This window comes from Pteronotus mesoamericanus, unplaced genomic scaffold (assembly GCF_021234165.1).
Source record: "Pteronotus mesoamericanus isolate MK-2021 breed Mesoamerican mustached bat unplaced genomic scaffold, CSHL_Meso_final contig_25, whole genome shotgun sequence".
Taxonomy (NCBI): Eukaryota; Metazoa; Chordata; class Mammalia; order Chiroptera; family Mormoopidae; genus Pteronotus; species Pteronotus mesoamericanus.
The window spans coordinates 24,320,947-24,333,052 of NW_026555105.1; the positions used below are offsets into that span (position 1 = coordinate 24,320,947).

At 45.0% G+C, this 12,106-nt stretch overlaps 1 protein-coding gene and 1 non-coding gene across 3 annotated transcripts in view; both read right to left on the reverse strand.

Moving 5' to 3' along the window:
• Positions 1-297: 297 nt before the first annotated feature.
• On the reverse strand, positions 298-427 carry LOC129071042 (small nucleolar RNA SNORA3/SNORA45 family). Its single transcript, XR_008529202.1, has one exon. It is a non-coding gene; the product is annotated as a small nucleolar RNA SNORA3/SNORA45 family (small nucleolar RNA).
• A 5,177-nt stretch (positions 428-5,604) lies between these two features.
• Positions 5,605-12,106, reverse strand: part of RASSF2 (Ras association domain family member 2) — a 34,900-nt gene continuing 28,398 nt past the window's right edge. For both annotated transcript variants that reach the window (XM_054573999.1, XM_054573998.1), the window contains 5 exons: positions 11,784-11,885; positions 10,798-10,849; positions 10,186-10,307; positions 8,876-8,973; positions 5,605-7,501 (listed from right to left, as the gene is read on the reverse strand). In XM_054573999.1, the coding sequence (XP_054429974.1) occupies positions 7,432-7,501; positions 8,876-8,973; positions 10,186-10,307; positions 10,798-10,849; positions 11,784-11,885 (444 nt within the window). In that variant the 3' untranslated portion in view covers positions 5,605-7,431. The remainder of the gene's footprint in view (positions 7,502-8,875; positions 8,974-10,185; positions 10,308-10,797; positions 10,850-11,783; positions 11,886-12,106) is intronic.

Sequence of the window (12,106 nt, forward strand, 5' to 3'; positions counted from 1 at the left end):
GATAAGGTCCTGTCTAGCTTTAATCTTAGGATTGTTTGTGTTTTTGCACATATGTGTGCTTTTGGACCTTCAATATTTTTGGATGTACTAAGCAGGGAATTGGAATCCAAAAGCCAATGGAGAAACATAAAAAAAAGAAAGCCAGGTACAGACATAAAAAAAATGCCATTCCCCACATTCCAAGGTAACTTTTTTCATAGGCTTTTTTTATACACAGTTCTGTAGTCCTACTGAGCAGGCTATTTTATTCACTTTAATAATAATATTTTCTAAGTTTTTTGTTTTTGTTTTTTTTTGCCATGTTTCTGATCTGGGCACTAACCGGGGGCACTGACTGCCCTCGTCAGTGACTCATGACCAGCAGGTTCTCTCCGAGGACTGGAGCACACCAGGGCGCCAGCTGCCAGGGTGGGGCTCTAGTCTCAGGTGTTTTCTAAGTTTTTAAATGAACTTATATTGTACTTTTAATGGCTGAATAATATTTATGATTATATTTTTTATTTTACCTATAGCCTTATCACAACAAGAAGAAAAGAAGAAAAAGTCTTACTTGGCTCTTCTTATTTTAATAATTGAGGCATACCTAACTTGGCTTTTTATTAGGATTACTTACATCAGTTTGGGGAGAGCTACTATCTTTGCAGTCCATACATGAGGTATGCCTTTCCATTTCTAAATTTTATTTTCAAATCTAATTTTATTGCTGATACATAGAAATAAAATTAATGTGTATATATTCACATTGTTTTTGCCAACCTTACAAAATTTATTTAGTATTTCTAATAATTTCCCTCTAGATTATGATGACCATTTTAAATTCAACTTTTATTTGTTGGTTTCTTTTAATGAGTCATGGATGTTATAATCTTTTCTTTTTTTCTTTTTTTTTTTTTTTTGCTTGGTTAGCATAAAGGCTTTTAGACAAACAACTTAAATTGATTTTTGTGACAACTCGTTTTATTGCCAAAATTTGGCTGAGGAACCTGAACAATTTAAGTGAACAATACATTACATTTCTATACATATGACCTTTACCTTTCGAATCTTTCCTTGAGGTCATTTTAAATTCCAGGCTTTTCATAATCCCACACATTCAATGTCTGCTGTGCGTGGGAGTTCTCATCAGCAGTTTGTCCCTGAAATTACACCCCAGACGTCTCTGATGCATAATGACTTTCCATTGGCAAAACATACCCATGCTGTCCTGTTCCTTATGCCCCAGATCTGGCACCAGCTACCCTCCTGGGAACCCAGATTTCTCTCGGTAGAGGATGTTGTAAAAGGCCCAAGCCTCAATGCCATTGATCCTTAGATGGTTCTGCAGGCATGGACAGGGTGACAGTCAAAAGTCACAAATTAATGCTAATGTGTCCAGTTTTATAATTCCACTAAAAAATATGGATTTCTAATGCAAGAACATTTAAATCGGCATTATCAAAACATCTGGCATATAAAATATATTTTCTTTCCATCGAAGCATGTGTTTAGAGATCCTAAAATTTAAATGACTTTCTAACCATTATAAAGTTTTATACTTTATAAAACTTGAACTTTTTCCAACTTATGGCTTCATCTTAAAAACCTCACATATGAAAACTATGATTAGCTGCTTTTGGTCAGTGTGTAGGGGACCATATCCATCATCCCTGGTACATTTTGAGAGCAGCAAGGGCTGCCGTTGATAATGACACTACAACAACAGATGGAACCAGAATTGTCCTGGCCAAACTTGGATTTACAGCCCCTACCGGTGGGCCTGTAGTTTTGAAACTTTTAAAGTTAACTTACTTATAAAGTATATACTTATATAAAGTTACCTTACATATTTATATAACATACACTTAAATCATAGATAACAATTTTTATATTGCATGGTTTTAAAAATGAGTAATGTCAATTTTACCCAAATTCAACTTTCAGTAGGTTTGCTTGCATCTAAGAATCTCAGCCAAACCTATTCAAATGTATTCAAAACTTCACAGTAAAGTCTGGTGCTCACAGAGAACTCAACTCAGTCAAAATTTTATTACCTAAAATAAGCAACACAAAATTATTTCATGAAATCTGTCCCCTTAAAGCAAGCCAAGAACTGCTGCTTCCTTTGGCAGAAGGCTATTAGCATTCTTGGATGGTTGTAGGCACCCTAACTTCTACATGACTCACTGCTTGAGTTGGGGTCTCAATGGGGCCCCCAAACAGACCATTGGTCATATTTTGTCCATGTCACCCACGTAGACATCTACACCTCCATGCCATATGGTACAAAAGCCTCGCTGCTTTGGAAGTGCCAACCGTCTGCCCATTGGTTTCTCCCAGCTTTGTTAACTCAGCAACTACAAAGCAATTGCTTGAAGTGAAAACTCTAAATATAGGAAATTAAAACAACACTTAAAGAGAGTAGTGATTTATCCAAACTTTTCTCTTTAAAAAGAAAACCATATAAGCATCATTTGAGGGCATTGTTAAAATATTTGTCTTCTTTGTTACCTTTTTCTAGAGATCATATTACATTGGTCATCATTTATGTTCCATGACCAGTTTCCTAAGAAGACAACTGTCAGTCACATATTCAAATGTGTTGGATTAACCACATAACCCCTCTGTGTTAATCAGAGAATGAATACGACGTGTATACATAGAGATTAAGCTTAAGGAATTGGCTCATACCACAGGGTAGTCCGGCAGGCTGGAGACCCAGGGAAGAGCTGATGCTGCAGCTCAAGTCCAAAGGCAGGCTGTAGGTAGAATCCCCTCTCCCTTGGGGAAATCAGTCTTTTACTCCAAGGTCTTCAACATTGTGGAGGCGAACCTGCTTTACTCACAAGTCTACTGATTTAAATATTGAGTCTCATCTTTAAAAATACCTTCACAAAAACATCTAGACTAGTGTTTGACTAAATACCCAGGTACCATGGCCTCGCCAAGTTGACAGGTCTTACACTTGGTCACCCCTAGGAGACTGCTTCCGACAGAGGCAAGCCCAGGTTCCCATACCCGCTTGGCTATTTTATAGGTGAGTAAACCAAGTCCTATGTAAAGGTTCAGTGAGTTCATCTCAACAAGTCAGGACAAAAATCCAGCCTCATTGGATGGTGGTTCCCAGCTGTTTCCACCAGGGCATGAACTCAAGACTTATACAGGGGCATTCTTATTTCACTTATTTGGAGTATTACAGCCAAGTGTGAGCCCATTCAAACCATAAACTCTAGCCCTGGCTGGTGTGTCTCAGTGGATTGGGCACCGGCCTGCAGATCAAAGGGTTGCAGGTTCGATTCCCAGTCTAGGGCGTGTGCCTGGGTTGCAGGTCGGGTCCCCGGTGGGGGGACACGTGGGAAGCAGCCACATATTGATGTTTCTCTCCCTCTCTCTAAAAATAAATAAATAAAATCTTAAAAAAAAAAACCAACCATAAACTCTAGGCCAAGGAAATCAACTCTTCTTCTGGGTGTACTTGCACATTCCTATCCTTCAACTTCCTATAATGCAGAGCTCCCCACCCAGCGGACACACACGGAGCCATCCACCGAAGACTTCTCTTTGAAAAGTGCTTTATTCAACAAGATCTAAGTCAGATGCATTAAAACATATCAAAATGTTACAGAAATTCACGGCTCTCTATGAAGCCTTGTCAAATTATGTTACAATATCTAAACGCATACATTTGTAAGTTCAGAACCAAACATTGAACCAGGTCATGTACCATTGCTAAAAGTCAAGTTATAATTAAAAAAAGGAACACTTCACAAAACTAAAATAAGTGGGGAAACCCTTAGGAAACTCTAGCAAAAACACACCAGAAGCCATCAGCCTGTGAAACAGGATTGTGATCTGCCTAGAAGACTCAAAAGTCGATGGAAGCTTTCCCTTCACAGCATGTCCATGTCTTGTGCTCGGTTAAAACACAGGAGGCGCTGTAACCTCCTGTGATAGGGTAACCGCTTTAAATTACATCCGAAAGAAAGGCTGACACATTCTTTTTATTTCTACCTCAATAGATCATTTTCCTATCTCATCTGATTCAAGCAAGACTTTGTGTAAAACAATTTAAGTAGATTCCCAAAAATTCACACTGCTGCCTCTGCGGGGCTTGAAATCTCATCTGTCTCCTATCCCAGCCCCCACATCATGGTGTGGTCACTTAAGACTCTGAAATTCCCTTGTTCAGACAGAAATGTCTGTCTTTGGAGATGCATGTATGACACCATGTTCTCCATGCCCAGAGCTTTGAAATAACTTTTTTTCTTTTTAAGAGAGATCTTTCTTAGAAAGAGGTTCTTGCCCTCCCGTGGCCCATTCCACCCTTCTGACACGGAAATAACCACCCAACTCTGCAGAAGAGTTCCTACCAAGACGTTTTTGCACTGGAGAACAGTTATTTTTTTTGTCATTGCCAGTCTTATCTACACTGATGTAGATAGTGTCTTTATCTGGAGATTTCCAAAAGAAGAGTATAGGCTGTTACTGGTTTTTTGTTGTTGTTGTTGTTGCTATTTCTTCTAGTAGGGAGAAGGCTGAAAATACTCCTCCCTGAAGTCTCAGACCAAAACCTCAACCTCTGGTCTCAGCAGCTTCCCCTGGATGGGTGGCTAATCTGAGACCCTCATGCCTCAATCTCAACTCCTAGTTAAAGTCTGTCCAGCCGGGAGACCAGCGGCACAGGCCTCCCCAGCTCGCACAGCCTCACCCACCCTTTGTGCTTTCCGTCCCTCCCCCAGGTAACCCTGCCCGTTTAACTCATCCCCTTCCCACTAATGCGATCACAGAGAATGTGATCTTGTGCTTAATTCCACCATCACCTGGGGGAAAGGACACCCTTTCCAGCCAGATGGACTCAGGTTTTTCTTCATTTGATCACCTCGTAACATAAGCCCCTGGCAAAAGAAAGTTTTGGCTCTAACTGCTTTTCACAAGTTAGGGAAAAAGCCTATAAATTGGCCTTTGTTCTTCACATGATTTCAGGTTCATTGCACACAATTACATAAACCCACACAAATCAGTTGACAAGTTTAAAGCTGCAGGCCCATCTGATACCAATGAGAAAATCCAGCTCCACACCATGGAGAAGTGTCTATTTCACCTGCTGCTGTTTCAAAAAACTTTTCCAAAAATCCTGATTGGGTTATTAGGATGTGAGAAATGGTCTCTAAACAGGGTGGGCCAAGATGGGAATGTGTGGCCTGCATTAAATGGAATGCGCATTGTGTAAAATACGTTTCCCCTCATTTCCATCCCAACTCCCCATCTTTAAAGAGCCAAGTCTACCTTAGCACTTTCTTAGAAAGTGATCTGACAAACCTGACATTTTACATTTCCACATTTAACACTATCCTGGTGCTAGTGCAAATTACAGGGGAATTTTACAAACAGAAGGAGCTGTCCAATAGAAGTTAGAGGTTAGTCTTTGCTTAGTGGAAATTCTTCTCCCTGGCCCTCTTAAGGAGAATTATTGGGGTGAAGGCTTTGAGCATTCAACATAAAAATAACTGGAAGAGAAGTTTTCCAAGCCGTTTCCTCGAACGCAGAACTCAGGAAGCATGTTTGCACTTATGCACTGCTCTTTCCCACCGGTAACAAAGGAAGCTTCCCCTCCACCCTTCCCCCCCCCCCCAAGTCTGTGCATTTTGCAAAGCCCACCAAGGTGTTTGATTGAGACTAAGGCCCTCCGGATTTCCCCACTGGGCTGTTGGTGCTGTCCTCACAGAAGAGGTAGGCTTGCTGAGACCCCTGGAAAAATGCCAGGTGGCAGCATGCCACCTTTTTAAAAGTCAACAATAAGACCACAGCTGTGAGCCATCTAAAGAGGCCACAAAGGCCACAGCAGTGGGAAGGGAGTGGGAGGGTGCCTGGGGCAGGAACAGGTCTACTGCGAAGATCTACCTTCCTTGCAGGTACCAATCAATGGTTCTCCTTTCTTCAACTGGCCAGCTCTTCAAACCATTCTTAGAGAAGAGGTGGAGAAGAGATGGGGAGCGTCCCGTCCCCAACAAGGCTCACAGGAATCTGCTGTCAAGAGCTCCTGACCTTGCTTGGTGGATCTCGACAGCCAGGCACTCTGCTCCAAGCACGGGCCCGTCCCTCTTCAAATAGTACCAGTCACATGGATGTCAGCTGCCTGGCAATCTTTCTGATGGGGGCTACAGGGGACAGACTGTCCCTGTTCTTGTCCCCTGACTGGGGTCTGCTCTAAGGATCACCGGGGTGGCTGCTCAGAGAAGCTGAAAGAGAAGCTCCATCCTCCCTCTGCACCTTCACAGGGCAGCCCAGAGTGCTTCCCTGAACCCCACACTCAGTCAAGCCCTCGTTCTTGGGAGTCCACTTCCACAAGGCAAGGGCGACTTGCAAGAATCCAGTCTTGGAAAGAATAAAGCCTTGAATAAAACACACAGAAGTGCCGCTTCAAGTGCAGAAAGACCCCTTGCTGATGTGAAAATGGGCTGTGCCCACAGGCACCTGTCATGTCTGCAAGGAGCCGCTGCGCTTCCCTAAGGAGGCACGCTTTCTGGCCTCCACGCCAGAACAAGCCCAGACCTAGGTCACACTAGCCAGTCAGTGCCATGTGCAAACCAGGGAGGCCTGTTTCATGAGATCCTTCCTGCAACCCAAGGAGGCATCGAAGCATTGGGGTCAGCAGCTTGGCCTGCTGCAGGAAACATCAGGCCCCCGCCTGTCTCCTAGAGGGGGCCACGGAGGTGAAGACAGAGGCAGAATCCATTCTTTACAGGCATCCGCAGAGATCACCACATACCTCTTTGTTATTTAAAACCAAAGTTTCCAGTGTAAAAACATGGGCTTATTGCATCCACCCCACTGCTGGTTTATCTTTCTCTTTCCATGAGACCTGCCCCAAGTGCATGGGGCTGTCATTTCGTTCATTTCCAAGAGTCTCATGGTCACAGATCCTTCTGGACATACAGGGAGAATCTCTACTAATATCAACACCCCAAATGGGAGCTCGCTGAGCCCCCTGACCCTTCTGAACATGGGCAGATATGTGTGGCTGCTCCCAGGCACTTGAGGAGAGACATTTTTCTCCAGCCTAAAACCCCTCAGCTTGGTGCCTCCCCTGATTTTCCTGCCCATGAGTAGCCCATCCGCCAGCCTCAGGGCACTTGTGCTGGTTGCTTGGAACTTAAATGCATGTGAATATGTCGTGTAGGCACATGGACATGTATATGTGTGCACACATGTGTGGACGTGTGTGTGCTCACAGATACACATTTTGGGTCCTCCTAATAACAAAAAAGCAAAAGTGTTTGTGAATGAAAGAAAGAAGAGCAGGGATTCAAGGATGGGGAGCTTTCTTCTGGCTTCTCCATCCAGGAGCGGAAGAGGTTTTTAAATGCTTCTGTGGAACGAAGGCACTCGGCTTCCTGTGGGTCTTCTTGTGTCAATGTAGCCTTTGTGGTGTCTGGATCCCCTCCTTCTTGTGGCTCAGATTGTTTCTGGGGTCTCGGCTATCTCCTCCAGCCTCTGCCGAATCATTAGCCGGAGCACAGTGTACCTGGGGACAGAAACAGCTGCGGTGGAGAAGAGAAGGCAACACACACCTCCTTGCGACCCTACTTCTCAGCCTAGATCACAGTGTGGGTGACTGTTCTGTCCCTTTGCTTCTGCCATTGGCCCACTATAGCTACTTGGCTGCTGTGTTCATTTCCACAACAGAATAAGAAGGGCTGAAGAGGCTAACTCCAAACTGGATTATTTTACTTTAATTAGAAAGTCTGGCTAAGGAGGACAAGAGGGTGAAATAACAGAAGCAATAATAAGAGTCCCATTAACTGAGTGCTTACTATGTCCAAGGCACTATGCGTACCAGGGGTGTCCAACCCGTGGTCCACAGGCTGCATGTGGCCTAGGATGGCCGTGAGTGTGGCCCAACACAAAACCATACATTTCCTTAAAACCTCTTTTTTGTTCATCAGTTTTCATTAGTATTTATGTATTTAATGTGTGGCCCAAGACAGCTCTTCTTCTTCCAGTGTGGCCTAGAGATACCAAAAGGCTGGACACCCCTGGAACTTTCATGCACAATAAGAATTATCTTCACCTGGGCTAGACCATGTGAAATTACTATTATTTGACCATTATGGGGGTGCTTACAGAAATGTCGTTCAACCTAATGTCAGTTCCTGCATTTTGCAGAAGATACCATAGCAACTATCAGGCAGGGAGGTCCATGGCTCATTGGTGAGTGGAGTACCCCCACCCCTCTCCTGAACTATGGCGATGCAAACACTGGAGTGGGCACCCCTGGGCGTGGCTACAGGGGATATTCCTTATGTTCAGGGCTTTGTGCTGCACAACAAAAGCTGTTTTTAAAGTTTGGCACATAGTAAGTGTTCACTAAGTGTCAACTGCTATCATACTAGTTATTATCATTGATACAGCAAATACAGCATTGGCTTTATTCTGTAGTGGCAAAAAAAAATCAATCAATTGTTCTACTTTATGACTATGTATAGCAAAAATAAAAATAATAAAATCCTCTCCAGAGAAAAGTTTTATTGGGTTTGCCAACCCAAATGCCATTTCCACCAGAGAAATGTTAAAAAGAGGAAAAGGGTGCGAGGAAAGGACCTCAGAGGTAGGCTGCTCAGACTACATGCCACTGCTGAGACAACCTTCCTAAAGTGCCCAGGACATTTTCATGTCTCACATCAAAATGAGAAGCTGACGTGAGACGCAGAGAGACCAAAGATGCTGAAGTTTTGTGTCCCCATCTGGGATGTGGATTCACCGATGGGAAGGCCCCTGAAGAAGGCCCCTGAGACCCAGACCCACGTGGCTGCCCGGCACCGTGCAAGGCACCTGGACAGACAGTGTCTCACGGAGGCCCCAGCAGAAACCCAACCAGCCAGCTGGGGGCCCGGCTTACTTGCGCATCAGCTTCTTTACTTCCCGATCTTCCTCCTCCTGGAGCTTCTGAATGAAGCTTTTCAGGACAGGCATCTCAAACTTTATATACTGGGCCACCTGGGGAGGAAGAAGTAAGTCTGGGATGCATGTTCCTTCCCAGAATTATTCCAATGCCTTCTGGTGTGTGTCTCTCATGGAAGGCACAAAGCCTCAGGAAATCTATTTCTGCATTAATCCAGGATTTCCTTAAAGGCAGGAGGCAAGCCTCATTCTTCCCAAGGCTGGCATGGAGTCTGCAGTGAAGATCCCTTCATTTATATGACACTTATGTCATTACCTCTCATTCTTCATCTCATGTATCCAGTCCTTGCTGAGGTGATGTCAGACATGGAACAGCACTTGGTCCTGATTCCATGATGCAGACAAACACCTGAACCCCTGATAGTTCATATACCTCTCTGTTCTCCCCTAAGAGAATTTAAGGCACCATGACTCAGAATGATGACTGTGTCTGAGGTCTCAAACAGTCATCCCAACGTGAACTTGATCCTGACAGGCTGTGGGGGTGGGGTGGCTCCCAGGTGAGCTGAAGTTAAACAACTGTTCCTTCCTTCTCCACCAGAGTCCCCAGCCTACTCTATCTACCCTTCTCCATGGGAGAAGTATATTTCTCCACCCTCTTCGTGTTGGACTTGACTATGAGACTTGCTTTGGTCAATGGAATGTTATGGACATGACATACAGCAAATTTGAGTAGAAGCTTTAAATGGGCTCACACAGTTTGGCCTGGCCTCTTGCACTCCAGCCATCTACAATGAAAAGCGTACCCCAGGAAGCCACGGCCCCTTGAGCCTGGGTCTCTGAATAAGACATGCAATGAAGACCCTCAATCCCCAGCCTAGAGCAGAGCTGCTGCTACCAGCCTGCAGAATCCTGAACAAAAAGTAAATGTTTGCTGCTATCAGCTGCTAAGATTTGGGGATGTGTCTTACTACAACAAAAACTGACTAATATACTTCTTGATGTTGCTAAGAGGGAGTTTGCAGAAACTTCTCGGCTGTCTTATAGTACCCCAGAAAAGCTCAAGATATTTACTACCTCTTTGGAAGTCACTTTGTGCCTGGACATTCCTCCAACGACTTGCAAGAGGCACATCCTCAACCTAATCTCCACACTCATTCTTCTGGCCCCATGGCCATTACTACTTCAGAAAAATCTTGCATTGAGGAATGGCAACAAAATGGGGAATGGTCCTTGACCAAAAAGTCAGGTAACCCAAACAAAACCCCACTCTCCTGAGGCCAGTCCATCGACTCAAAAAGGACTCACATCATAGGTGACTTCCTCCACCTGGTCCTTCTCCATAAGGAACACTTTGGAGACCTGCTCACACGGGCCCTGGAGGATTCGGGCAATCAGCGGATAATCGGTGTTCTTCAGCTTCTGTTTTTCTGCAACCACACACAGCCAGAGGCAGCCCTGAGCTTGGCGTGAGGACTTTGTTATCATAAGTAGGGTTCAACTCAGGGACCCAAATGAACCAGGCACCTTAGGATATGTGGCCATACAAGTCAGGAGACTGGTTTGCAAATGAACAATTCAATAGGTGCGGCCCAAAGCAAGTGTTCCCCCTCCTCCCTCCCCAACAATACTGCCAGGCCTCAGACCCGTTGGAAGATGCTACAATGGATGAATTGGTTTTATCTGTCTCTTGAGAAAATCCAGTTCCTTTTTTAATAGTCAGTTAGGTTTCAGGGTTTGTTTACTGACCACACATCACACTCCACCAGTTTTGGAGGCAAACAGCATTTGAAAGTTTCCAAATGATAAACAAGAAGCAAATGACGGAGAGGGTAGTTTTGTGTGTGTATGGTTTTTATTTAACTTGCTATTTTGAGTTAATTAAAAGTCTTAAAAGCACACTGTGTTCTTCAGACTTACCACCGCTGGTATGGACCACGTACAAAGCAAACTCCTCCGCCGAATTCTCTATCTGAATCAGGAGCAAAAGATGCTTGCTGAAAGCAGGCATTACACATCTGAACTTTGAGCCATTCCTGCCTTATCACTGCAAAGCTAAATAGATTTTGGGCTTTTTCAGGGGAGGGCTATTTACTTGCAGCTCTCAGAAGTGATAGGGAAATGGGGCAGCAGGTTATGTTATCAATAATAACAGATAGGGGCTAACATTTATTGGGCTGGGCGAGGTGTTTCTACACACCTTACATTTTAATTCCCCAAATACAACCCCCTAATAGGGTGTTGCTATCCTCATTTTACAGATGAGGAAGCAGAAGCACAGGGAGATTAAATAACTTGTCCAACTCCTGCAACCAGCTAGTAGGTGACGAATGGAGACATGAACCCAGAGCCTGTGCCCTTAGACCCCTTGGTGACACCGCCGTCCACTAAAATAAGAATACCCAGTCTCCCACAGACATAGTAAGGGGATTGTGAGAAACATATAGAGTGACAAGACTTTTAAAACACTCCTGCACTATAACGTGCACATCTATTGAAGGTCCATTTTCAAAGGAGGTTCCCCAGCTGTGGTCCCGAAACTGATCTGTGCACAGGACCCCAAAACTGGTTGTCAGGCCCGCAGTCCTTCCAGGGGCCCATAAAGCACCGTGGGCTGGTGCTACCCAGGCTTCTGTGGCACAGGAATTCCCTGCATCCCTTGCTGAGCAGGTGCCCTGGCCTCTCCTCCAAGCTTCGGACTCAGCCAGTCTGATTCAGGGGAGGGGCCTGAGAGGCTGCTTTTCTAGCCCGTTCCCATGGGATGCTGATGCCTGGGGTCTGAAGAACCCAAACTTCAGCCTGGTGCCCCCTCACCACACACCCTCCACAGCCCCCTCCTCTATACCTCTGGGACCCCCAAGACACTCGTGCTGCCCGTCTGAGGCCAACCAGCAGAGGGTACTTGCCTTAAATTTGTTGAGCAGCAGTTTGAGGACCTGCGGGGTGGTCATGGTGCTGTTGATGCGGACGTTGGTGACAGAGCCGTAGGCCGGGGTAAACACTGACGTCTGTCAATAGAGGGGTCCAGCTCAGGGCAGAAGTGGGGACAAGCACGGGATCTAAAACCCAGGAATCCCACCCTGTTACCTGGGGTAAAGGGCACAGGGACAATCACACCCAAGCCATGCTCCCTGACTGCCTTTGCATAACATGGCACGCACTGGGCTTTGACGTCAACGAAGAGCCCTCAGCTTTGGCTAATTCAGGTGCTCGAGGAGTCTGAGGATTC